This window comes from Cygnus atratus, chromosome 27 (genome assembly GCF_013377495.2).
Source record: "Cygnus atratus isolate AKBS03 ecotype Queensland, Australia chromosome 27, CAtr_DNAZoo_HiC_assembly, whole genome shotgun sequence".
Taxonomy (NCBI): domain Eukaryota; kingdom Metazoa; phylum Chordata; class Aves; order Anseriformes; family Anatidae; genus Cygnus; species Cygnus atratus.
In genome coordinates this window covers 5,121,930-5,145,491 of record NC_066388.1, presented here as the reverse complement: position 1 = coordinate 5,145,491, position 23,562 = coordinate 5,121,930, and the positions used below count along the sequence as shown (strand labels likewise).

Genomic DNA, 23,562 nt, shown 5'->3' with positions numbered 1-23,562 from the left:
AAATCAGAAAATTGCACATTAATGCTTCAGTTTTATTCCTGCTCTTTATCATACAACATTGCTTGCTTATTATCTTAACCCCTCAGAGCTATTTCTCTTCCCCCCCATGGTTCACTTTATTCTTTATAGCTGCTGCACTCATGATTGTACTGAGCCAGCTGTGCCATGGTTTGCAGAGGCAAAATGTTTCTACTTTAATCACTGCCTGCCTGGGAAAATACAGGTTAAGTCATCACTTCAGTAATACTATTGCACCATGGAAGGTCTCTTCATTTGATGATGTGTTTATTAAACAGGTTGGTGCTTTCATCTGCTGCAGGAAGGTGTAGTGAAGCCAAGGTAACAGTTCAGGATGGGGACAGGCAGTATGTAATTTGGGAGCTTGCGGTTAAATGTAGCTTAGGTTTGAAGAATGCAACACACAGGGTTTCATTTAGAAACATGCATCTTGGTGTATTCATTGCCCAATTAAAAAAAAAAAAAATTACACCTGCATGTGACTCAAGAGCATGGAGCATTAAAAGGTCAAATAAAGCATTAGCCAAATGCCACTGTTTTAGAAATCCCACATCAAAGTTTGCAAATGGGGATAAGATCAGCACAAATATTAGTGAATAAAATCACAGGGACAAGTGAAAGTTGCTTTCTGCAGCTCTGGGATGACAGGGAGCAAAATCAAACTCTGAATCAGCAAATGGGGTCTTAGTAGGGTTTGGCAGCTGGGAAAAGAGGAGGTAGCTTCCAGTTTAAGCCCGTTATGCTGTTTGGCTTCAAACGTTCTCCCTTGCAGGATGAATCTCTAAACGCTGCAGGGCATCCAACAACTTTTTTTCCTGCCTCTTGCTCCTTTTTGCAAAGCCCTTCACTGTGGATAACTTGCCCGCGATTTGTCCCTTCCTTTGGAGCTTGTAGCAAAACTTTCCTTCACCCATGTTTTAGACAAGGTGAAAACCCATCTGTGAAGCAGCAATGCTGTGCGCAGGGTGCTGGGAGCCTTCCCATCTTTCCAGGCAGCAGCTGAAGAGAGGTGCTGGGAGTAACAGTAATTCAAAACTCATTTCCTGTTTTTGACACTTTTTTTTTTTTTGATAATTTGGTTGCAATTTGTCTTCAATTAGGTGGCGTTGTGAAATTTGAAATAGCTGCAAGTGCATCCACACAGTCAGCAAGGAGATCAATGCTCTGCATCATTTGTTTTGTGCTTCTTCCTCGCAGTTCAGTGTGTCTGGCTTGCAAAAGAAGTGCAAGTAAGAGCAGTAGCAGCACCACTTTTCATGCAATTAAATGTTAATCTGGTTGAGAGGAACCATAATTTAGGTGCTGTTGTGGCTGTCTGAAGAAGGATTGAGAGAGACTGTGGTAGCTGCTGCTTCTCCAGCTCAGACAGAGCAGGACGGATCCCATCACTGCACCAGGCCTGTGTGCAAAGACTTGACCTTGCCTGGGCTGAAGTGCTAAGCGTTAAATTAGCACTTTCCAGCTCTAACTTGGCTGTAGGGAATTGCAATAGGATCCTGTGAAAATACTCACTAATTAATTTATTCAACAGGTGCAATTAAGGCAGTGAACCCAGTCATGGAATTAGCAAATGCTGACTGCTTGCTCCCTTCCCACCTCTAGTGGTAAGCCAGCTGTTCCCATACCACTTAAATATTGGTGCTAATAAGGAGGATTTTGGCTGACCCTATCCCATGTGCAGCTAACAAAACCCAAGAGCTGCAGCTGCAAGCAGTGCACAGCACCTCTGCTCCCATCTGGCAGCTCAGCAAAATCATTGCAGAGCTCCAAAAGGCCACGGATCTAGTTTTTGACCCCCAGACCCATAACAAAAGCTCCCAAAGACCCTTTTCCCCAGTTCTTTCTGCTTGCACAGGGCTCGCCTTACACCTAGCAGAGGCACAAGCAGCCAGGTCAAACAGGTCCCCTCCTTGCCCCAAGAGCACCAAAAATCCTGCATAAGGACCTCTCTGTACTTCTGGGCTGAAGCTGGGGGAAAAACTTATGGTAAAGGTAAAGCTGGCAACGTTGGAGGAGGCAGCCACATACCTAGGCTTGTCAAACTCATCATGCCAATGATTTGTGATTTAATATGCTAGGGAACCCCACTCAAGGGAAGAAGCAGCATCTTTATTAAGTTTCTTGTTATGCCACCTGCATGCAGAGCACTGTGGAGAGCACATCAATACCACAAGATGGTCCCTCAGAAGGCTGAGCACATTTTCCTGCAGACTCGGTTTTGGCTCTGCAGAACTATTAGAGGAAACTTTTTGCCTGTAAAGCCCAGGGTGATATGTGGGGTGGATGGGAAATCCCCATCCCTGGGCATTGGAGGGGGACAGGGCTCTGTTGGTGGAAAATCTCCCCCCAGTAGCAGCATTGCCTCCTCAAATGACTGCAAAACCCCAAATTTTGACTGCTGGTTGACATCCAGCAGTTTCTATAGTCCTTGCTGGTCCTGAGCGTTAAATGCCAGCTGAGGCATTTCTTCCTGCAGTTAATGATTGCCTGGGCTTGATTCTACCAGGAATGGTGCCACGTTAATGATTAAAAACCATTAAAAGCTAGCTTGTTCCACATGTGTGAAGCCTCTCTGGGTCCTTCACCTGGCTCCAGCAGCATGTACTAGTGTTGTCCCAAAACTGGGTTCTTCACCAGTGTGCAAAGAGCCAATGAACACATAGAGCTATTTATTTCGTGTCTGTGCAAAGATGGGTGTTAGTAGTAGTTTCACAAAGCTACCACACTGATCGTCCCAATCACGGTTTTTTATGCCTATTTCCTTATTATCAGTTAATTATTACAATTGGTGAATAGAAGTTAGTTTCTATATTTCTAATGAACATTTTAACATTAAATGTTACGTACAGTAACATTTTAATCTACTATGCATGTGCTATAAGGGGTGGTCTTAAGTGAGGAGTAATTTTTTTATGAGGAGGGGACTTCCTCTTCAGAAGGTGTGGTTTTCACATAATGAGCTGAGTTCATCTTAGGGATGCAGCTTGGGTATCTTTATATCACATAGCCAAGTGTGGATTCCTGGTGTCTAGTCCTAGTTCTGTCTGTCTTTTGTTGTTTGTTTGTTTGTTTTGTGCAAGATCTTACTGTCCTTTCTTGGTGACTCACCCTGTGATCTTATTTTATTTGTTAGTCTTTCATCACCAGTATCTCCAGAGGGGAAAAATATTCAGGAATAAAACTCAGTGACCCCAAGTTGCTTTCTCTATTGATGGGCTGCTTTCCTGTCCCCTTTCCCTGCTCCCTCTGTACTCTGAGAACATCACACATAAGCGACCTTAAATAAAGTTTCAAGTCTTGCATAAATGTGGACTTAAGAATTATTCAACTCAATGTTAAGCTTTCTAAAAGCTCTGCCTGCATCTCCATTGTGTCCAGCACAGCTTGTGCATTATCTATCCATTATGGTAATGTTAGTAATAAATAAATGGATGATTTAAGGTTGGTTTCTATCTCCTCATCTCTGAGTGCTCTATAGATGCAAGTGGCAAAGCATCTGTATGCATTTGTGCAGCCAGAAGAGTGCTTGTTCCTTATTGTCTATATTTTACAGAAAAGAAAGCATGGTATAAATTTTATTCAGTTGAAGGAAAAAAACAATTAAATTTAAAGATCTCTGTCCATCCGGTAAAGGGTGTTCAGCTTGCTAGGGAAAAGGCTATGCAAGGAGTGTGGAGAGGGTCTTGACACTGCTTTTGCAGGCGTGCAAATGATTTTATTTTTTCAAGGAGAAAAAAAAATAATTTCTGAGGCACATGAGAGTTCCCCAGAGCCCAAGGTCTGAGTAACAGTGAAAATCAGCACTGTATAAGGAAATCTCTCCTTTCTGGAGTGCATCAGACAGAAAATTCTCCATAAACATTGTCATATAGAAGTAATCAGAGAGTTTTATCACTTTTCCCATCCATGCTGCACAAACCTGATTTTTAGAAAAGAGTTATATGGCATAATTTGCCATTTGTAGAATATAGGTGGTTATTTACCTGGCTGATGGGGAAATGATGCTGGGAACAAGTCTGCAATGTGCTTGCAGCATTCTGGCCTGATTTATTGTACCAGAGGTTTCAGGTTTGCCTGTGATACAGTGGGGATGAGAGTCGCCCTGAAACTACTTGTAAAACCTAGGATAAAGCCAAATTTTGTAATGAATTGTTCTCTTAAATGTCACTCTTAATTAAGTGCATCTCCTGAAATGTCTCCTGCTCAGCCTTTCACTGGGTATTGGGGTTTCTCACTGCAGGAGTGCACTGGGCTCTTCCAGCACTCTGGGAAGGACAGGAAGCCCTGATTGCAACACATTTGCTGTAAAAAAAATTTCCACAGACCTACTCAGACACCGATTTTTGGAACACGTTTTGCAGTAAACCTGCTTGAACAGAGGTTTGCCGTCGATCTCAGCAAGAAAGCCACGCAGCAAAGGCAGTAAGGGGTTAACGCCAGCTGCTCATGCTTCTGCCTTCCCTCTTTCACGCTGGGTCCCTGCCAGGCGGAAGCAGTTCAAGTTGAAGGCTGGCTGCGCACGGGGCGGTGCGGTGCATGTCGGCGCTCCTCGGGCGGTGGTGGAGGGCAGCCGGGGCAGGGAGGGGCTGGCAGGCAGCGGGCAACCCCCCCCAGCCGGAGCTGCAGAGATGGCACAAGCTTCCGAGTGCCGAAACTCCCTCCTCTATTACTACAGCGTCAAATTTGCTCTGTCCACCTATGCTACCCTCTTTTCGGTAGGTGCTCGGGTTTGCTTTGCTGTCCTTCCTGGCATCGGCCCCACGGTGCCACCCCCATGGGTTCGATTTGACTTTCCAGTGTCAAAATTTCCTCTTTCAAGGCATCAAGCCCCTGTGGTAAAATCTGGTGCCATGCGTGTTGCAAAGTCCCTTGTGCTTTGAACTAGCTGGGTCTAAAAAGGACAATACTGGGTGAAACTGCAGGTTTTGATGGATTTAAGACCATCATCCTCAGACTGTCCATCCCCAGAGCTGCTCCTGCAAATCCCCTGTAGCAGCAAACTGAGTTTCAAGACACGTGGATCACAAACGTAGAAATTTAATGGAAATTTCACATTTTTATGGTGCAAGAAGTTATTGGACAACAGCATTGCCCATCTCAGCTGTTACCTTTATGTGGTTTGATAGGGATGAGGTTGAAGCTGAGCATAGAAGCAGCCAGCAATGCCCATTAGCATGGATGTGGCAGTTGTGGGTATTTGGCTAGGCTATTCATTTTTAGAGGAAACAATGAAGCTTGTTTTTAAGCAGTTTTGACTCAGATATGGTCAGGGTGAAGCCTCCCTGGCACCTGGGAGGGTGCAAGCACATGTCAGGGCCAGGGAAGCTGGCAGGAAATTCCTCTTCCATTAGGGACAGTGCATCCACAGTTAACAGATTGGATGTGAACTTAGCACCTTCCCTGGGTTAATCTTGCATAATGCAGTCCATAATATTCACAGATATTTCCTCCTGACGTCTAATTAATCATATTTGCCCCATGCATTGCTGCAGGCTGGGTGTGTATAGTGGTATGCATATCTAATTGGTGCAATTGATTGCACAAATATCTGTGGTGTTCCCAGGCAGGCTGAACAGAAAACAGGGTTGCAAGCAAAGTTTGAAAATGCTTTTTTCCCGTTTTGTTTTGTTTTATTTTATTTTATTTCATTTTATTTTATTTCATTTTATTATTATCAGTGAGCTTCTTGGAGAGCAACACTCATCCTTGCTAGCTGGGGATGGTGAAGTGTGTCATCTCACCACACCAAAACAAACTTGTGTCTGCCTCAGAGCATGAATGAGAACAAGAAAAAAAAAAAGGCTTTTCTTTTGCAGAATATCTCCTCAGGTTCCTGTGGCCTTTGGGGCAGGAAGGCTCCTGGTGGGAAAAGAGATGTCAAGTATCCCTTGAGGGCATCCAGAACCCCTGTGGGACTCCTGCTGCACCCAGTGAGAGCCAGAAACCTGGAATTTGTAAAGCTTTTGTGCCTCTGGCTTGAGTGAAGCTGCCTGGAGTTTTTTGTAAGGGATAGTGCAATATTTTTGCTTGCAAAATTAATCTCTGGGAAAACCTGTTACCATGGTTTTGTTTTCTCTAAAACTCTGAGTTTTGCTCAGTTTGTGGTTTCCTAAAAATGCCTTTAAGCAGCATGGGGATGAGGGAAGAGGTGCAATTTTTTTTTTCTTCCGGTCAGTTTGAACCTAGGTCTTGGCTACACTTTGCAAATGCAGATTAATGAGGGGATGCATGAGCACAGTCATGATGCCGGACGCTGATGGATTGCTGGGCACGTTGTGGGACAGAGCTCAGGATGGAGGAGCACACTGCTGTGTGCTCATCCATGAGCAAACAGAAACTCCATAATTCCCCAGAGACTTGCAAAAAAGGCTATTTTGTTTGGCTCTGACCCAGCCTGGCTTCAACCTAGGGGGATGTATTTGCTCATTGTTGGTCCTGTGGTGGTCCTTGTACATGTATGTTGAACACTGAGTCCATATGGATTGCATGGCTCTGGCATCCTTTTCACTCCCCTGACCTACTTCTGGCCTCATTTGCACATGTCACCTTTGTATTAATTCAGTGGCTGTCCTGGACTGTTCAGTCTCACTAACCAGATGTGACTGGAGCCAGGCTTCACTGCGGCCATATGCACTTGATAATAATTATTGTACAGAAACTTCTTGCTTGCACTGAGTGAAGGCCTTGAAAATGCAACCCCCAGGGGGGTGGGGGTGGGGAAACAGTGGAAAAGATGTGATTCACTGGGAAGGACTGAAGAGGTTTGGGGTGAGATGCATCACAGCTTCCTAGCATTGGGTGTCCCAGCCTGCAGCAAATTGGTTGAATAGAGAGAATAACACCACTGGATTCTTTCCAGCACTTTCCTGTAATGAAAGCAAATATTTATAGGTGGGAAAAACAATAAAGAAGTGTGGGATAACTCTGAGAGTGGTTCTAAACCACACATGGAGCAAATTGCCTAGAGGTTTGAGCATCACAGGTTGGACCAGCAGCTTGTTGCCGCTTACCACAAATCACAGGTGACATCACTGTAGCCCATTATATTTTCTCTCTTGAAGGTCTCATCATCTCCCAAACTCCTGGAGATCTGGTCTGCCCCAAGAAAAGGAGAAAAAAAAATCTGCTATCCTGCCGATAGCTATGACTTTTATTTTTTGTGCAGTGCCTCTGCTGTGCATTGGATGTTCATGTTTACAGGGCAAGAAACAGAAGGTGTGCGACAGGTCTCCTTGCTGGTTTTATCCAGGCAAATTTAATACAATTTATCATCCTTTTTTCTTGTTGGAGCAACTCAGTTTGTGACCTGACTTAGAAAAGGAAAATTGCTTGGTGCCACAGACTTGTTTTCAAACTCATTTGTCCCCTAAACTGAGATTGCTGGAATAATCCAACAGCACAGGAAAGTTTTGCATCTAACATTTCCGTTTTAGTAAAATATTCTGTTTCATGAGTAACTTTCCCACATTTTGCAAGGAAAATGTTGTCAAGGTTTCAGCTGAGCATAAATTGATTTTTTTAGATAAATGATTTTTTCATATTATTACTTTTTTCATACATTTAAAAACTGCGATTTTAATTGGCCATCATAAAAGCATAGTTTTTACAATCCCACATACTATCAGCAGTTAGGCATTATATGATGTAGTTAACCACAGTATTATTAATCCCATGATTCTATCCTTTAATGATTAAAAGTACTCAGTACTTTCTTTATCGTGTTTTCTCACCTTTACATTATGGCAAAACATTTTGACTTTTCAAAGAGGAAAAGAAGTGCCCTGTCTGCTAATTTGAAGGCTGACAGGTCTTCAAAAACTGGAAAATTTGATTTTATTGTGAGCCAGGTATATGAAGAACAAGATTTGGAGTTTTACGTCAAGTTTTGCACCTCTGGTCAGCTGGATGGATAGCAAAGTGATGCCCTATTCCCTCCTCTCCTCTATGGACCAGTCCTCTGACTCACATAATCTGTCCGCCTGGGTCTGTGTGGGCTTGAAGCCACCATCGTCATGACTTTTTCGTGTTCCCAAATAAGGAGCAATTACTGCCTGGCATTAGCATTGACTCATCAAATTAATGCTGCCTGCCCTGGAATGAGCCATGTCTGCTGCTTGGCCCTTGGCAGGCTTTGAGGTTGCACTGCTTTGACCATGTTTACATCCCCTGGGATTTGCGGGACCTGTTTGCTCTGCCTGTGGCTGAGAGTGGCTCCCATTACTCAGGTCTTTTGACTCTTGGAAAAGGAGAATGTGGCACCTCTTAGGTAGTAATGGGATTTTTAGGAGAGGGTAGGACCATGTGTGTCTCTGGTTAGCATTGGTTAGCTGCCTCTTTGCAAAAGCCAAGTCATACAAGGATGTAGAAGCAACACCAAGAATCAGAGAATCCATGGCTCAGAGACAACTTTGCAAACTCCCTGTACCACCTGTGGGTTAGCTGCAAGGTCATGCCTCCCATTTGGCACTCCTGAGCACTGCCAGCATCATCAGAGCTGTGTTTTACCTTGTCTGTGCATTAATGTCCTTTCGTTCCATTTCTTGGCATTAGTGACCTCCAAGGGCTCTAAATGACCCCTCAATCAGTGAGATTTTCACCAAACTCCCCTTAGGTTTGCTCCCTCTCAGGACCCCACAGCCCTCAGCTCATTTCTTTGCTATTAGTTGGAACACTGTCTTTCCCTGCAGTGATGGTTTGATCGCATGGTTAGTATACAGAGATGGGATAATCATCCTATCATTACAGAGCAAGTGCAGATTTGCTTTTTCTCTTGGATGCGTTGCAGAGCACTTGTAATTACCAGCTGCTGACTATCCTGGTGTTTGCGCTGCATTAAGGTGATCATTGGGCAGTTGATAATATAACTACAGAAGATTTACCGGCAGGCTTCATTGTGTGTCTTATCATGCCACAAAGTGTGGGTAGTAGACAGTGGTAGTGACACTAGAAATCAAAAACATCTGCTTTGACTGAATTTGTATGGCAATAACATCCCCACTCCCGTTCCCCCCCCCCCCCCCCCCCCAGACAAGCCCAGTGAGATTTCCTTTGCAATCTCCCTTTGGTAGGAGACATACTGATTCATCCATTCCCTTCTGTGGGGTATGTGTTGCTCTGTGAGGTCCTTTCTTGTGCTTGAAGGTGCTTTGAGTGGCAGCAATTCACTTTTTTTAATTTGAGGGTGCTTTTTAGCAGGCAGGATGTGGAGATGGGCTGGGGTCCAGCCTACAGTGATAACCCTAAGCCAAGCAGTCTGCGAAGTGCTGAGTGACTTCTTAAAGTAGGAGTTGAGCAGAGAAAGATAAAAAAATCAAGCAGATCAAGACAGTATTTGCCAACTTTGCTTCTTCCAATTTGCTTGTTAGTCCTGGGGAAGGGAAGAGTTTGAGGTGTGCACAGCACTGTCCGGGCACTCAGAGCAGGGTCTGGGGCTGCAGTGATGCTGGGAGGAAGGACCAGCACAGCCTCCTGCATGCCACATGCTTTAAATGTTTTGAGGATCATTTCAGCCCAGGAAAAGCTATTTTTAAGCACTGCGTCCTGAAAACCCTCCTTGGTTTTGCTCCCTTGGTAGCAGCTGAAGACCAGCCTGTGCAAGATGTTTCATCAGCCCGAGCCTCCAGCCCTCAGCCTCACTTCCAGATTTCCTTCATGCACTTTCCAAAATCTCTTCCTTCATTCACATCACATATCATTAATTAAAATGGAGAAAGTATTTCTGATTGGCATGCAGGAGGGACATTGGGGATTATTAGCAGGCGATGCATGATGTGTGTTAATATCTACCCCCTACCTTCAAATCCAAGTGTATTTGCTGGGTCGCAGTGTAAGAGAGAAACATTAAATCAAGCCTAATCCCAACACACTGAGCTGATGCTTAAAATAGAGGATAAAGGTAAAAGTGTGATTAAAAGTCAGTTATCAGAAATAGGCCTGTGTGTTTAGTTTCAAATCGCTAACAGTTTGTAAAATATCACAGGTCTAAGCTTGATTTTTTGAGAGATTTCAGTTCCTCTATAGAAGAGATGTAGCTTGGAAGTGGATAGTGGTGGATGGACATAAACTAGCTACAATAACTCTCCACAAATAGTGTCCTACCAGAGTAGAGAAGAAAATAAATAATCTCCCCAAAAGAGCATAGATTGTGTGAGAAAATTAAGGATTGAAGTGTCAGTGCAAATTAGCAGGAAGGCTTTGAGCAAACTCATGAGGAGCAATGTAGCCCCTTAGGAAGGTGAAAGCAATGGAAATGGAACAAGAAAAGGAGTTTTTCTCCTCTTTGGCAGTACAGCATTTCGAACATGGGCACCTGCAGCCAGCGTCTTTCCTGAAGGAGTTTTCGCTGATATTTGGTGTGGAGAGAGCTGCAAAAAGCAGCATGAAAATCACTCAGGATGCTCCTCACTTTCCTCACTGAACTTTCTAGGTGTCGACTCAGTACCAGCCATTTGACAAATGGCGCCCAACAGCACCGAGCACTTGGAGTCACCTTGCTGGCTTTGATTTACAGGAGCTGAAAGGATGAAAACAGGCCTTTTTGGAGACCTGTTTTATCCCAGCACCGCTGGGCTCTTTTTTCACTTATGGCTGTTCTACTGAAGGGGGGGAGGAGGGAGGAAGTTTGTGCAGTCCATTGCTACTCTTTATGATGTCTGAGATCTAGTGGCTCTCTATGAGTTTCAGAGCAATTTGGTACTCAAGCCAGGTGCTGTAGTGGAATGAGTAGCGCCTGTCCCCCGCCTCGCTCCCCTTGAGAGGAAGCTGCAGGCCACCATGAGGCCTCCCCTCTGTCTCCTCTTCTCTGGGCTGAAAAAATCAAGTGACCTCAGCCATTCCTCCTACATCTTCTCCTCCAGACTTTTCACCATTTTTGTGCATGGTGATTGAGCTGAGGCCTCACCAGCACAGAGCAGAGTGGGACAGCCACTTCCTTGAGCGGCTAGCAATGCTGTGCCTAAAGCAGCCCAGGGTACGGTCAGCCCGTTTGGCTGCCAGGGCACACTGCTGGCTCGTGTTCAACTTGCCGTCAACCAGAACCCGCAGATCCCTCTCCGGGGGGCTGCTCTCCAGCCTCCTGTACCCCAGTCTGTATGCATAGCCAGGGTCACCCCGTCCCAGGTGCAGAATCCAGCGCTTGCTCTTGTTAAACTTCCTGCGGTTGGTGATTCGTCAAGATCTCTCTGCAAGGCCTCTCTGCCCTCAAGGGAGTCAGCGGCTCCTCCTAATTTAGTATCAGTTGCAAGCTTACTTAGCATGCATTCCAGTCCTGCATCCAGATCATGTATAAAACATTGAAGAGAACTGGCCCCAAAATGGAGCCCTGGGGAACTCCATTAGTCCCCATTAGACACCAGCCCAATGTAACCCAATTTACCCTTTAAGCCCAGCCTGTCATCCAGTTGTTCACCCTTTGTAGCATGTATTTTTCTAGCTGTATGCTAGACGTTTTGTCCAGAAGGATACTGTGAGAAACAGCATCAAGAGCTTTGCTGAATTCCAAAAAGTTCACATTTACTGGTTTCCCTTGGTCAGCTACGTGGGTAACGTTGTTGTAAAAGGAAATTTGGTTAGTTAAACAGGACTTTCCTTGTAAGCCCATGTTGGCTGTGACAAATGACTGTGTTGTCTTTCAGGTGGTTTTCAGTAGCTTCCAGAATACTCTTCTCCATAATTTTGCCAGGCACTGATGTGAGCTGACAGGCCTGTAATTACCAGGGCCTTCTTTCTTAGCCTTCTTGGAAACTGGGACAACATTTGCAAGCTTCCAGTCAACTGGGATCACTCCAGATTCCCAAGGCCATTGAAAAATAACCGAGAGGGGTCTAGTGGTGACATCAGCCAGCTCTTCTTGATGAATCCCATCAGACTAATGTGCATCTAGCTGGAGCAGCAAGTCCCACACAAGTTGTCCCTGGGGCCTCTTCCACCTTCACCTTTCCCTCAAAGCCTCTGCTTTTTCCCATTGGCACCTGATGCCCATCTCATACTTCCCTTCCAGATCCTTGGCCTCATGATCCTTTGCATCGGGATTTATGCTGAAGTGGAGAGGCAGAAGCACAAAACCTTAGAAGGAATCTTCCTCGCTCCAGCCATTGTCCTGCTTCTGCTGGGCTTCACCATGTTCTGTGTCTCCTTCATAGGCATGGTGGGGAGCCTCAGGGACAACCGGACACTGCTAAAGACGGTAAGGCTGGTGCCACCGCCGGGTTTTCTGGATGATTTCAAGGAGGAACTAATGAGTCACCACCATCACATACTGGAAGTGTGTGCCCCTTACTGGCTTTAGGTGCTGCTTGATGTTTTTAGCTTAGCCGTGGAACCAGTGGAGGAGTAACAGGGAGAGGATATATATAAATTGCAGAGCCAGCACCCTGTTATCCTCAGATGAATGCTGCCCAGCATCTGCAGGAGGCATTGCTGCCTTCCACCTGGGGCAACAAGTGAATTAAGGGCTTAGATCCTGTCTCTGGTGGAGGGAAGGCTCTGCTTAATTTTATTTTAGTTGCAATGATGCCAATAGAAAGTAACTTTGTTTCCTTTTCCATGGAAGTATTAGTAGAGAGGAAAATGGCCTTTGAAGCCAAACTGAAAGAAATCCAGGACACTGTTGCAAAACTGTTCACTCCTAACCTGTTTCCCAAGGGTTGTGTCAGAATTGCAGCATCCAACCACATGTTCTCCCCTATGCTCTTGGGGTAACATCTCTGCCTCCAGTGAGAAGCATGAGACTGAAGGGGTTTATAAACTGAATTATAGGGCATTGACGAAGCTCCTCCATCACGCTCAGCCAGGGCTGATATCCGGTGACAAGCTCAGTGCTAGCTCTGCTGGTTTTACAGCTGTGACTGACACTCCCTCAGTGACGAAGTTGCTTTCAGATCAATAATCTGTGCCAGTCCACAGAACCTTCCTGCTGGCACATGCATGCCTTGCATGCTAATGGTTCACATAACACCTTCCTCTCCTACTAGTTTGAGTTGATAGGTTTATTAAAATCAAACACAGGGTAGTTAGCTAGCTCTCACTTCCACTGGCTTGCAATATTCCTTTAAAAATTGCTCAGCATTTCACACGCAGGGAATCACACAGAATCATCTAGGTTGGAAGAGACCTCCAAGATCACCTAGTCCAACCTCTGACCTAACACTAACAAGTCCTCCGCTAAACCATATCACTAAGCCATAAATCTAAACATCTTTTAAAGACCTCCAGGGATGGTGACTCAACCACTTCCCTGGGCAGCCCATTCCAATGCCTAACAACCCTTTCAGTAAAGAAGTTCTTCCTAATACCCAACCTAAACCTCCTCTGACGCAACTTTAGCCCATTCCCCCTCATCCTATCACCAGGCACGTAGGAGAATAGACCAACCCCCACCTCGCTACAGCTTCCTTTAAGGTACCTGTAGAGTGCGATAAGGTCGCCCCTGAGCCTCCTCTTCTCCAGGCTGAACAATCCCAGCTCCCCCAGCCGCTCCTCATAAGACTTGTTCTCCAGACCCCTCACCAGCTTCGTTGCCCTTCTCTGGACTCATTTGAGCACCTCCATGTCCTTCTTGTAGTGAGGGGGCCAAAATTGAACACAGTACTCGAGGTGCAGCCTCACCAGAGCCAAGTACAGGGGGACAATCACTTCCCTAGCCCTACTTGGCCACCTGAGCACACTGCTGGCTCATATTCAGCTATCAACCAATACTCCCAGGTCCTTCTCTGCCAGGCAGCTTTCTAACCACTCATCTCCCATACTGTAGCGCTGCTTGGGGTGGTTGTGCCCCAGGTGCAGGACCCGGCACTTGGCCTTGTTGAACTTCATACAGTTGGCTTGCATTTTGAACTAACACAGATGAGAGCCCAGATCAGAAAGACAGTATTATCTTTGCTCCTGCATTACTGGATGAAATTATTGTTGTTTTCCAATACATCTTGTTCCATGCCACCTGTGATAGGTGGTTTTTACATTGCATTTAAGGTGACTAGGATCAAAACTGTGCTCTGTTGAGGTGTGATACCACCTGGTCCATTCAAGAACTCAGAATAAGCTGTCTATTGACTGTGAGTGTTTGGAGAAGTCTCTAAATGAGAGGTCAGAGAAGTCCTGTCCAGGTGACACTTGTGGTATTTAAATAGCCCTGATAGCTTGATAAACAAGCAAACAAACAAACGATTTCTCTATCAACTGACTTTTTTCTTTCTCTCTGGGTTCTGAGTTATCCCAGTGGGCATTTGCCTGGACTGATTTATATCTCTAGTATATTACCACCTTTTTGCTGTCCATAAAAGCAATTTGAAGAGCTCCATGTTTCTTCATGACATAAGCCCAGATGATATTTTTCTGCCAAAACTGAAGTTATGTCACCTGTGGAGAACTTTATATCTTTTTTCTCTGTCTACCTTTAAAGCTATACAGTATTATGTTCATTCTATCTAGGATTATTTCCAAAGAAGGATAATCACATCAAATTTTTCATAATATTTTCCTTTCTGTGCTAATACTTAGGATTCGTGGCTAATACTCTTTTTCTTTGGCTGGCTTTGGAAGTGGAAAATTGACACATCAGAGGGTAAGAAATCTCATCCTCATGGCAACCCAGGGCAACAGAAACCCAAGCTGATTAACTGCATTTCACAGGTTGTCAGTCAAATCAATTCTGTGATGGGCATAGCTGAGAAAAAGAAATAATCCTGCCTATTTGGATTGTTGTTTTTTTCTTTTCTCCCTGTAGATATAACCAGCTTCATGCCTGCCATGTGGAATAAATAAAACAATACACGTGCAAGTCATCAAGCACAAAAACCCTTGCATCCCTTTTTGATAGGTTACAAGAGAGGGGATGCTGGTCTCTTGTGTCAAAATACATTGTGTTTTTATTTTTCAGAGGTACTCCGGGCTTCTTGGTCACTCACATTTGGCTGCAGATTGCCACAAATTCATTATCTATTTTCTAGCAGCAGATAGGGGAAGTGATATTTCTAATAATGGATCCAGCCTAATTCGCAGTCTTTGAGCTGTAACAGTTTCCCCCATGGATATATTCATTTTGATGGGCATCAGCACAAAGAGGAGAACATGACAGCAGTCTTTCTGAGGTGAAGTGCACTTTATCCCAGTAGCCCAAAACAAGTCCCCAGGGAGACTGGGCTGCACTGGAAAGACCATTGCTGCCAGCATGGTTTTATGGCACTGGATTACTTGATGCCTTTATGTGCTTTTACCTGCTCATAGTTACATTGGCTTGAACATCCGTACATGCCATTTTCCACGAAACCACACTAATAATGATGAGTAAAAAAATTCCCTAAACTTCAAATCAATAATAAAAATTGAATCGTCTCTTCATCTAAAAATACGTCTTGCTAACTTGGAAAGCAGACAGTAAATTCCTCCTATTTAGGAAAAAAAATATTTCAGTGCCCTACAAAAATCCATCAACTAGCACTTGACATTAATAACCAACTTTTACAAAGTATTGTAAGTGTAGGTGTGGGCGTGTGCATACTTGTTACATCCTCATTCATCCCAGTCATTTACTGCTATTAAAAGGATTATCGTTTTTCACAGCCTCGTGGACAAAACTCTACCAATGTTTCTCTTGGGCAAAACAGTTATGAAAGCCACCAAACTTCTAACTCTGATTCTTGATGTATTATTCTAATATCCCCCCTGCAAGATTACTACAGCTGAAATTAGATTTTGGTATTAATCTTTTCTTATCTTATTCTCTCAAGACATTACCTGTAATTGCCATAAACATGCACACACCTCTTACCCATGTGTAAACCAGATTATCACTTCTTTAGTTACTTCTCTAATATCCAGAGCACAGACTATTCAATAAAGCCTCCATCTGCTTGCAGTTCTCAGCTCAAGTATATTAGAAAAATTACAGTCAAGACCTAGGGATTTTAGCTGCTGATAGAAGTAATTGGTGTTACAAAGACCTGTGCTTAATAGGTGGGCTAGGAGCTTCTGCTTGGGAATCAAGTTTTAAGTTGCTGTTTGCTCACCATTAAAATTTACAAGGCTTGAATTACTGTAAATTGTCTGATGAAGACAGCTTGCCTCTGTTTTCAGGAAGTTCACGGTGATTTAGCAAATGGATTGTAAAATAAGTATTTCTCTTACTCAATTAGATGGCTGAGGGGTGTGTGTGGTGGAGGGGGGAGCTGGGTTGATTTGGTTTAAGATGTGGAAACACTATGGAACAGGTGGCTCCATGCAGTTTTTGCACTTGATTACATCCAAATTGACTCTTCTTCATAGTGTTTTTAGAGCTCTTTTTGACAAAAAAGTGTATCATACTCAGCAACTCTTGCCTGGGTGCTTGGTTCCCATGTATTCATCCCATGTATGTTTTGCCTTCCAAAAAGTTACTAAACCCCTGAATTTGCAGAGGCAGTTTCTGTAGAGTTGCATTTGTTTTATGTAGAACAGGAAAGAGATGAGAGTCCAGGTCAGACAAGAAAACCAGCTTTGCTTTTTTTGTGTGTGTCTGTTTGGTGAGCTTCTTGGGTTCTTCCCTTTCTGCCCTGGATTGGCCCAAATTCATCACATGGGGCAGAATTTGACCTTTGGTCTGTGAAAGCGAGAGATAGACCACTGCACCAACTCTTTTGGCCTTTTGGAAGTTGTATATATGTATATATATGTACATATATATATATATATATATATTTGGCTGTACTGCTGTTTCCAAAAGACAGTAATGCCGAGATGTGAAAAGCAAACTCTGGCAACCACCAGAAGCTTTGCCGTTTGTTTTATTTGCAATTCTTATATTTTTTCTCTCAAGGTCAGGCCGTGACATGACTTCCCAAGCAGAGCTTGAAGTGTGCCTTTTCTACAGCTTCTGATTGCACATGTAAATAGAGAGACTAAATGCTAGAAAATGTCATATTTGTCAGGTTTGGAGAGGGGAGCGAATATGGCTGTGGGGAAACGGGTGGCAATCACAGAGCTATTGTGTGAATGGAGAAGTGTCCTTCTCCCAGCAAGACAAATTTCACCTTGAGGACAGTCAGATACTACAGTGATTTGAAGCTTTGCAGCCCTTGCCATTTCTGAATGAAAGCAATCAGAAGAACACGTGTGGAGGAGCACTTTGAGGTCTGAGCTGGTCCAAGCAGCTGGTTTTGTTCCCAATTGCATGGATAAAGGGGCAAAAATTACACAGAAAACCTATGTTACAGCAGAGCTGTGCAGAGCATCCCTCTGCTCCATCACTAGCCCTAATTATTACCCAAGAGCAACAACCTAAAATCAGTTTTAAGCCAGGGGATTTAAAAAATACCAGTAAGTAGCACCTTTCACTTAGTTTTCTTCCATGCCTGGAAACATTGTGTGAAACTATTTAAAGAACTAGTGTTTCCAGGTGCATTGCTTGCCCTTAACCCACTCAGATACTTGATTCGGACTAATTCCTCTTTTTTTCAAGGTTCTGGAAAACGTCTTGGTTGAAAGCAGAGCATTTGCAAGGGGTATCCAGTTCACCCATTTACCATGGAATGCTCAACTCCAGGCCAGCAAAAAGAAACACTCCCTTGAATATCAGCAGTAAAGAGACAAACTCCTGAGGCACAGGGTTTGGAACAGGCATCATCCCTGTGCCATGCTAGCAATGGCTTAAAATGAAAGTCTCATCATGACAACCCACGTGTGGCAACATCCATGGCTTGAGGAGTTTGGTGAGAATTTGGGCTATTCTGGGTTTGCAAAGTTTGCAGCTGATGGCTGGAGGTAGTTTTTACTGCCCCTGCAAAATGAATGAAGGAGAACCAGGCAATTGAGGAGGCAGCATCCCAATCTGCAGAAACAAAATGGGGTATTTATGGGCAATATGGAAATTCCCTTACAGAAAAAAAATTAAAGCAACTTCCAACGGCAGTGGGATTTGAGCAGCATCTCCTTTAGGCTGTTTTTCAGCTATTTCTGCCCTTCTGGGGAATGAACAAGGCAAAAGAGTTGCCACTTCTGCTCTAGACACAGCAAGAGACCCTACCACTTGTATTTTTCCATCAACTGCTGCTCCAAGCAGGGGAGATGTGGATTTAACAGAATCACAGAATGTTAGGGATTGGAAGGGACCTTGAAGGACCATCTAGTCCAATCCCCCTGCCAGAGCAGGAACACCCAGATCAGGTCACACAGGAACACATCCAGGCGGGTTTTGAATGTCTCCAGAGAAGACGACTCCACAACCCCCCTGGGCAGCCTGTTCCAGAGTTCTGTCACTCTTACCGTAAAAAAGTTTTGTCTCATATTTAAGTGGAACCTCCTATGTTCCAGCTTGCACCCATCGCCCCTTGTCCTATGATTGGATGTCACCCAGCAGAGCCTGGCTCCATCCTCCTGACACTCACCCTTTACAGATTTATAAACATGAATAAGGTCACCCCTCAGTCTCCTCCAAGCTAAAGAGACCCAGCTCCCTCAGCCTTTCCTCGTAAGGGAGATGCTCCACTCCCTTAATCATCCTCGTGGCTCTGTGCTGGGCTCTCTGAAGCAGTTCCCTGTCCTTCTTGATCTGAGGGGCCCAGAACTGGATGCAGTATTCTAGATGTGGTCTCACCAGGGCAGAGTAGAGGGGGAGGAGAACCACTCTCGACCTACTAATCACACTCTTCTGATACACCCCAGGATACCATCGGCCTTCTTGGGCACAAGGGCACAGTGCTGTCTCATGGTCATCCGGCTGTCCACCAGGACCCCCAGGTCCCTTTCCGCTATGCTGCTCTCCAACAGGTCAGTCCCCAACTTATACTGGTACCTTGAGTTGTTCTTGCCCAGATGCAGGACTCTACTCTTGCCTCATTATATTTCATTAAATTTCTCCCCGCCCAACTCTGCAGCCTGTCTAGGTCTCACTGGATGGCAGCACAGCCTTCTGGCATGTCAGCCACTCCTCCCAGTTTAGTGTCATCAGCAAACTTGCTGATGGTGCACTCCATTCCCTCATTCAAGTTGATATATTAGTAGTTGATACTATATCGAGTAGTACTGGTCCCAGTACTGACCCTTGAGGGATTCCACTAGATACAGCCCTCCAACTCGAATCCATCCCATTGACCACAACCCTCTGGCTTCTTTCCTTCAGGCGGTTCACAGTCCACCTCACTACCCAATCGTCCAGACCCCACTTCCTCAGTTTAGCTGTGAGGATGCTGTGGGAGACGGTGTCAAAGGCTTTACTGAAATTAAGATAGAAACATCCACTGCTTTACCATCATCTATCCATCCGGTTATGTCTTCATAAAAGGCTATCAGGTTGATTAAGCATGACTTCCCCTTGATGAAGCCATATTGACTGCCCCTAATGACCCTCTTATCCTTGATATGACTAGAGACAGAGCCAAGGACAAGTTGTTCCATCACCTTACCAGGCATGGAGGTGAGGCTGACCAGTCTATAGTTACCCGGGTCCTCCTTCTTGCCCTTTTTGAAGACTGGAGTGACATTTGCTTTCCTCCAGTCCTCAGGCACCTCTCCTGATGCACATGACTTACCAAAGATGATGGAGAGTGGCCTAGCAATGACTTCCACCAGCTCCCTCAGCATCTGCGGGTGCATCCCATCAGGACCCATGGATTTATGGATGTCCAAATTGCTTAATTGGTCCTTAATCCAGGCCTCATCAACAGAGGCAAACTCCTCCTTTATCCTGACTTCCTCTGGGGCCACAGGGATACGGGGCTCCTCAGGACAGCCTCCGGCATTATAGACAAAGAAAACATTCAGTAACTCTGCCTTCTCTTTATCTTCTGTCACCAGGACACCCACCTCATTCATCAGTGGGCCTACATTGCCTCTAGTGTTAGTTTTATCTGCAATGTATTTGAAGAAGCCCTTTCTGTTGTCCTTGAGCCCTCTTGCAATGTTTAATTCTGAGGAGGCCTTAGCTTTCCTAGTTGCCTCCCTATATCCACTGACAACAGCCTTATATTCCTCCAGAGTGGCCAGCCCATCCTTCCATGATCTGTAGACTCTCCTCTTCCACTTGAGTTTGCCCAGCAGTTCCCTGTTTAACCATGCAGGTCTCCTGGCTCCCTTTCTTGACTTCCTACCTGTTGGGATGCTCTGATCTTGAGCTTGGAAGAAGCCGTCCTTGAGTGCTAACCAACTATCTTGGGCTCCTTTACCTTCAAGTACCCTGTCCCATGGGATTTCCCCTAACAATTGTTTGAAAAGGCCAAAGTTGGCCCTACTGGGTCCAACAGGGTTACGATTCTGCTTGGTATTCTGTTCCTGCTACATGAGATCCTGAACCCCACCATCTCATGGTCGCTGCAACCAATGCTGCCCTCAACCTTCACAGCTTCAACCAGTCCCTCCTTGTTAGTGAGGACAAGATCCAGGGCACTTCTCCATTTTGGAGAAGTGATTTCAGGTTTTGATTTCAAAAGATGAAGGTTTTGGAGGTCAGGTGTACACGACGTTCTCCAAACCACGTGTTATAATTCAGGACATTATAACTAATAAACAAATGTGGTCACTGGGGTGGCAGTTCTCAGTGGGCCTGCAGTGCCCACTGAGTGAAGAGGAAAACTTGATAAACAAAGTCTCCTGGTTACAGCATTGCATCAGAAATGCAACCACATTACTGCATCTGAACTCAACCAGGGTCGTCTGGATGAGTTATTACCTTGCTGGTGCAAGGGAGGTCACCAGACATTTTTCCATTCACTTTTCTTTGCTTTCAAGGTAGGTGAAGGTTAATTGGAGGATGGTTTGTGCAAAGCATCACTGCAAACCCCCAATTGCTCTTTGCAGCCTGAGGGTCTCTCTTTGCTTGCTTGGGTCTGAGGCTTGCTGCCCTATGGGGCTCAGCTCCTTGCAGCAGCAGCAAAGGGTTTCCTCTGGATGTCAATATCAGCAGGTTTCAGCAGTACTGGTTTAAATCCCCCAAAAGCAAATTTCTGGTAATTAGCACACAAATAGGATCCTCTCGAGAAAGCAATGTAAGAAACTCTTTCCCACAGAGGTTTGCTTAGGGATATGCATATATTTCTTTTTCTTGTTAAGCCCACTGATTATATAGTTCTCTGATTAGAAGCTCTCTAAACAAAACCACCACTTTCTTGGTTTTTCTGCTTTGCTACACAGAGGGGTCAATAAATGAGCAAGCCTGATATTTGTGTAGCAGCAAGTGTTCAGGATTGCTAGGGGAGCTGAGCACTTCATTAGCTCTGGAGCAAACGCTTGGAGTGAAAGGAGCAGAGCCTGGATCTGCTGTGACAGGGCTTTGGGCCAGGCAGGTAGCGATGCTCCTCACAGGTAGCCTTTTGCACTCTGTGTTTGCCTAAGGAGCTCCTCTATGAACTGGACTAAGCATCTGCAGCCCTCTCATGCGTGGGACAGATCTACAATTGCTCAAACATCAAAATCCCAGAAAAATACAGTCAGAAAAAGCTCTCTGCATCTAATTTGTTCTCCTTTAAATCTATTTTTTTTTTCATATATAGTAATCATTATATAAATTTGACTGACACAAAGTAGGAGCCCCGGAGCAGCAGAGGAGCTTTCTGCAAGCAGTAGTAGCTGATCTCCTCCATTAAGGTTTAGTCACCTCTTGGCTGGGGCTTTTTAATCACTGCAACATGCTTTAAATGGGGATTCATTTGACTCAGGTTTGGCTACAGGGGCGAAGAGGGAGCTGGAGCCCTGTAGGTGTTTGTCACATTATTTATTTGCACTTTCACATTGAATTTCTTGCTGTGACCCCATTCACTGTCTTTCTAGGAGCAGGTTGGGAAGGTTTTGCAAGCAACAAAAAACATACTTTATTCTTCCCAAGCTGAATATGCTAAGTATCACCAGCAAACTCCCAGCTGTTGCATTCCTTTATTTTGTGCTTGCTCTTTTTTTTTCTTCTTTTTTTTTTTTTTTTAATCGCAGAACTACATTAGTCATTACAGTAATAACAGCCATCCTTGCAGTGAATTAGTGGGGCTTCACACCTTCTGGAAAGCCCAGTAAATACTGATTTTATAAAGTCCTTCCAAAAATCCTTCAAGTGTGGATTATTTATGGACATGGACAACCAGGTGTTTGTGGTTCTGGTTTCTCACAGGTGGAATTGCAGGGTCATTGCTCTGGGATGTTATCCACCTGCATTGCAGAACACCTCCTTTATCCAGAACATATTAAAAACCTCTTTCACCAGATGGCAAAATCAACGTGGACATTTCAGTGGAAGTATTGTTTGGAGTTGGCATGACTAGATGCTAACAAGCATCTTCAGAGTTACTATCCTTTTCAGTATGATTTTTTTATGTATTATTTTTTAAATAATAGTTATAGCCTATGCTGTATTTTCACTGCCTAAAGAGAACTGTCAGTGGTGCCCTAGCATCCTTCAAAGTTGATGCTACCCATTGTGTGATGATGAGATGCTGGTGAGCATTGGATGAAGTTCAGGAGTTTTCTTTTTGCAAAGTCTGAGATGGTATTAATAGCATCCAAGTGGTTTGATCTGTATTAGGAGGTTGCAGTGCATTGCCTGATGCTTTCTAGAGGATTGAGCTGATTGTGCCATAGAAATATTTTTTTCTGATTGGGGGGGAAAGCAACGGGTACATACATCTTTGGAAAGAGGGGAAATTTGGTTGCTCGGCCCTCAAACTCTGAAATAAGTTAGATTTGCAGAGAGCCATCAGTCATGGAACTGTATGGACAGGGCCGTAGGAAGCACTATCCTCCCATATTCATAAAAAAAACTCCTCTGTTTTTTTTGGGGGAGGATGAATGTGTTGTAGCTCAACCTGGTGCACTGCAGCATCTGTCTTGGTCTCAAGATAGGAGCAGAGAGTAGCAGGGCTATAGCTAAGGAAGGGTTAACAGCAGTCTCATGGCTGAAAGTCTATAAAAGCCTAAATGAGGGAAAAATTGTTTTCTGTCATGTGAGGGGAGTAGAAAGGGGCATAACTGGTATTCAGAAGGGCAGAGCTGGCATCTATGGGACTGGGTGGAGGCAGAGCTGTTGTGTGGAGGAAGGAGCTCTTGGGTAGTCCCAGACAATTATTTACAGGACTACCAGCCATTTTGGGAATAAAAACAGGTTTCTTGTTTATTTAGATCATGAAGTGTAAAGGAAATGTGTAGTATTTTGACTCAAAGCTTGGCAAATACTTGTGTGAAACCCAAGTAGGTGTAGTTATGAGTCTCAGCCTGGGAGGATGGGCAGGAGGGGTGTGTTGCGTGCTGCAGAAATAAAACACCATGCTTAATAAAGAAGGTGCCCTGCAAAGTCTCATTGTCTCCTCATCTGGGCTTTATTGTTTTCATTTAATCTGTGTAGGGGAGGCATTTCTGAGAGATCTTTTGAGATTTTTTTATTTCTTCAAAGCATATTTGAAAGTTCTTTTCCAATGTTGGAATAAACAATTGTTTGAGTTTTCAGAGGAAGGGCTGCATGCAAGTGCCGTTCAGGAAAAAAAAATAAAGAGAGCTATTCTATGTAGGAGAAAGCTTTAACACATCATTATGAAGTAATATCTCTTTAAAAGCACTACATAAAACCGAATCTGTGATTAAACTAGCTGGATGTGGACT

At 44.4% G+C, this 23,562-nt stretch overlaps 1 protein-coding gene across 2 annotated transcripts in view; it reads left to right on the top strand.

Moving 5' to 3' along the window:
* The first annotated feature begins 4,508 nt into the window (after positions 1-4,508).
* LOC118259344 (tetraspanin-15-like) overlaps positions 4,509-23,562 on the top strand; it is a 52,272-nt gene continuing 33,218 nt past the window's right edge. The window contains exons 1-2 of one of the 2 annotated variants that reach the window (XM_035568780.2): positions 4,509-4,733; positions 12,017-12,202. In XM_035568780.2, coding sequence (XP_035424673.1) covers positions 4,647-4,733; positions 12,017-12,202 — 273 coding nt within the window. In that variant the 5' untranslated portion in view covers positions 4,509-4,646. The remainder of the gene's footprint in view (positions 4,734-12,016; positions 12,203-23,562) is intronic. The other variant, XM_035568782.2, reaches the window with a different exon arrangement.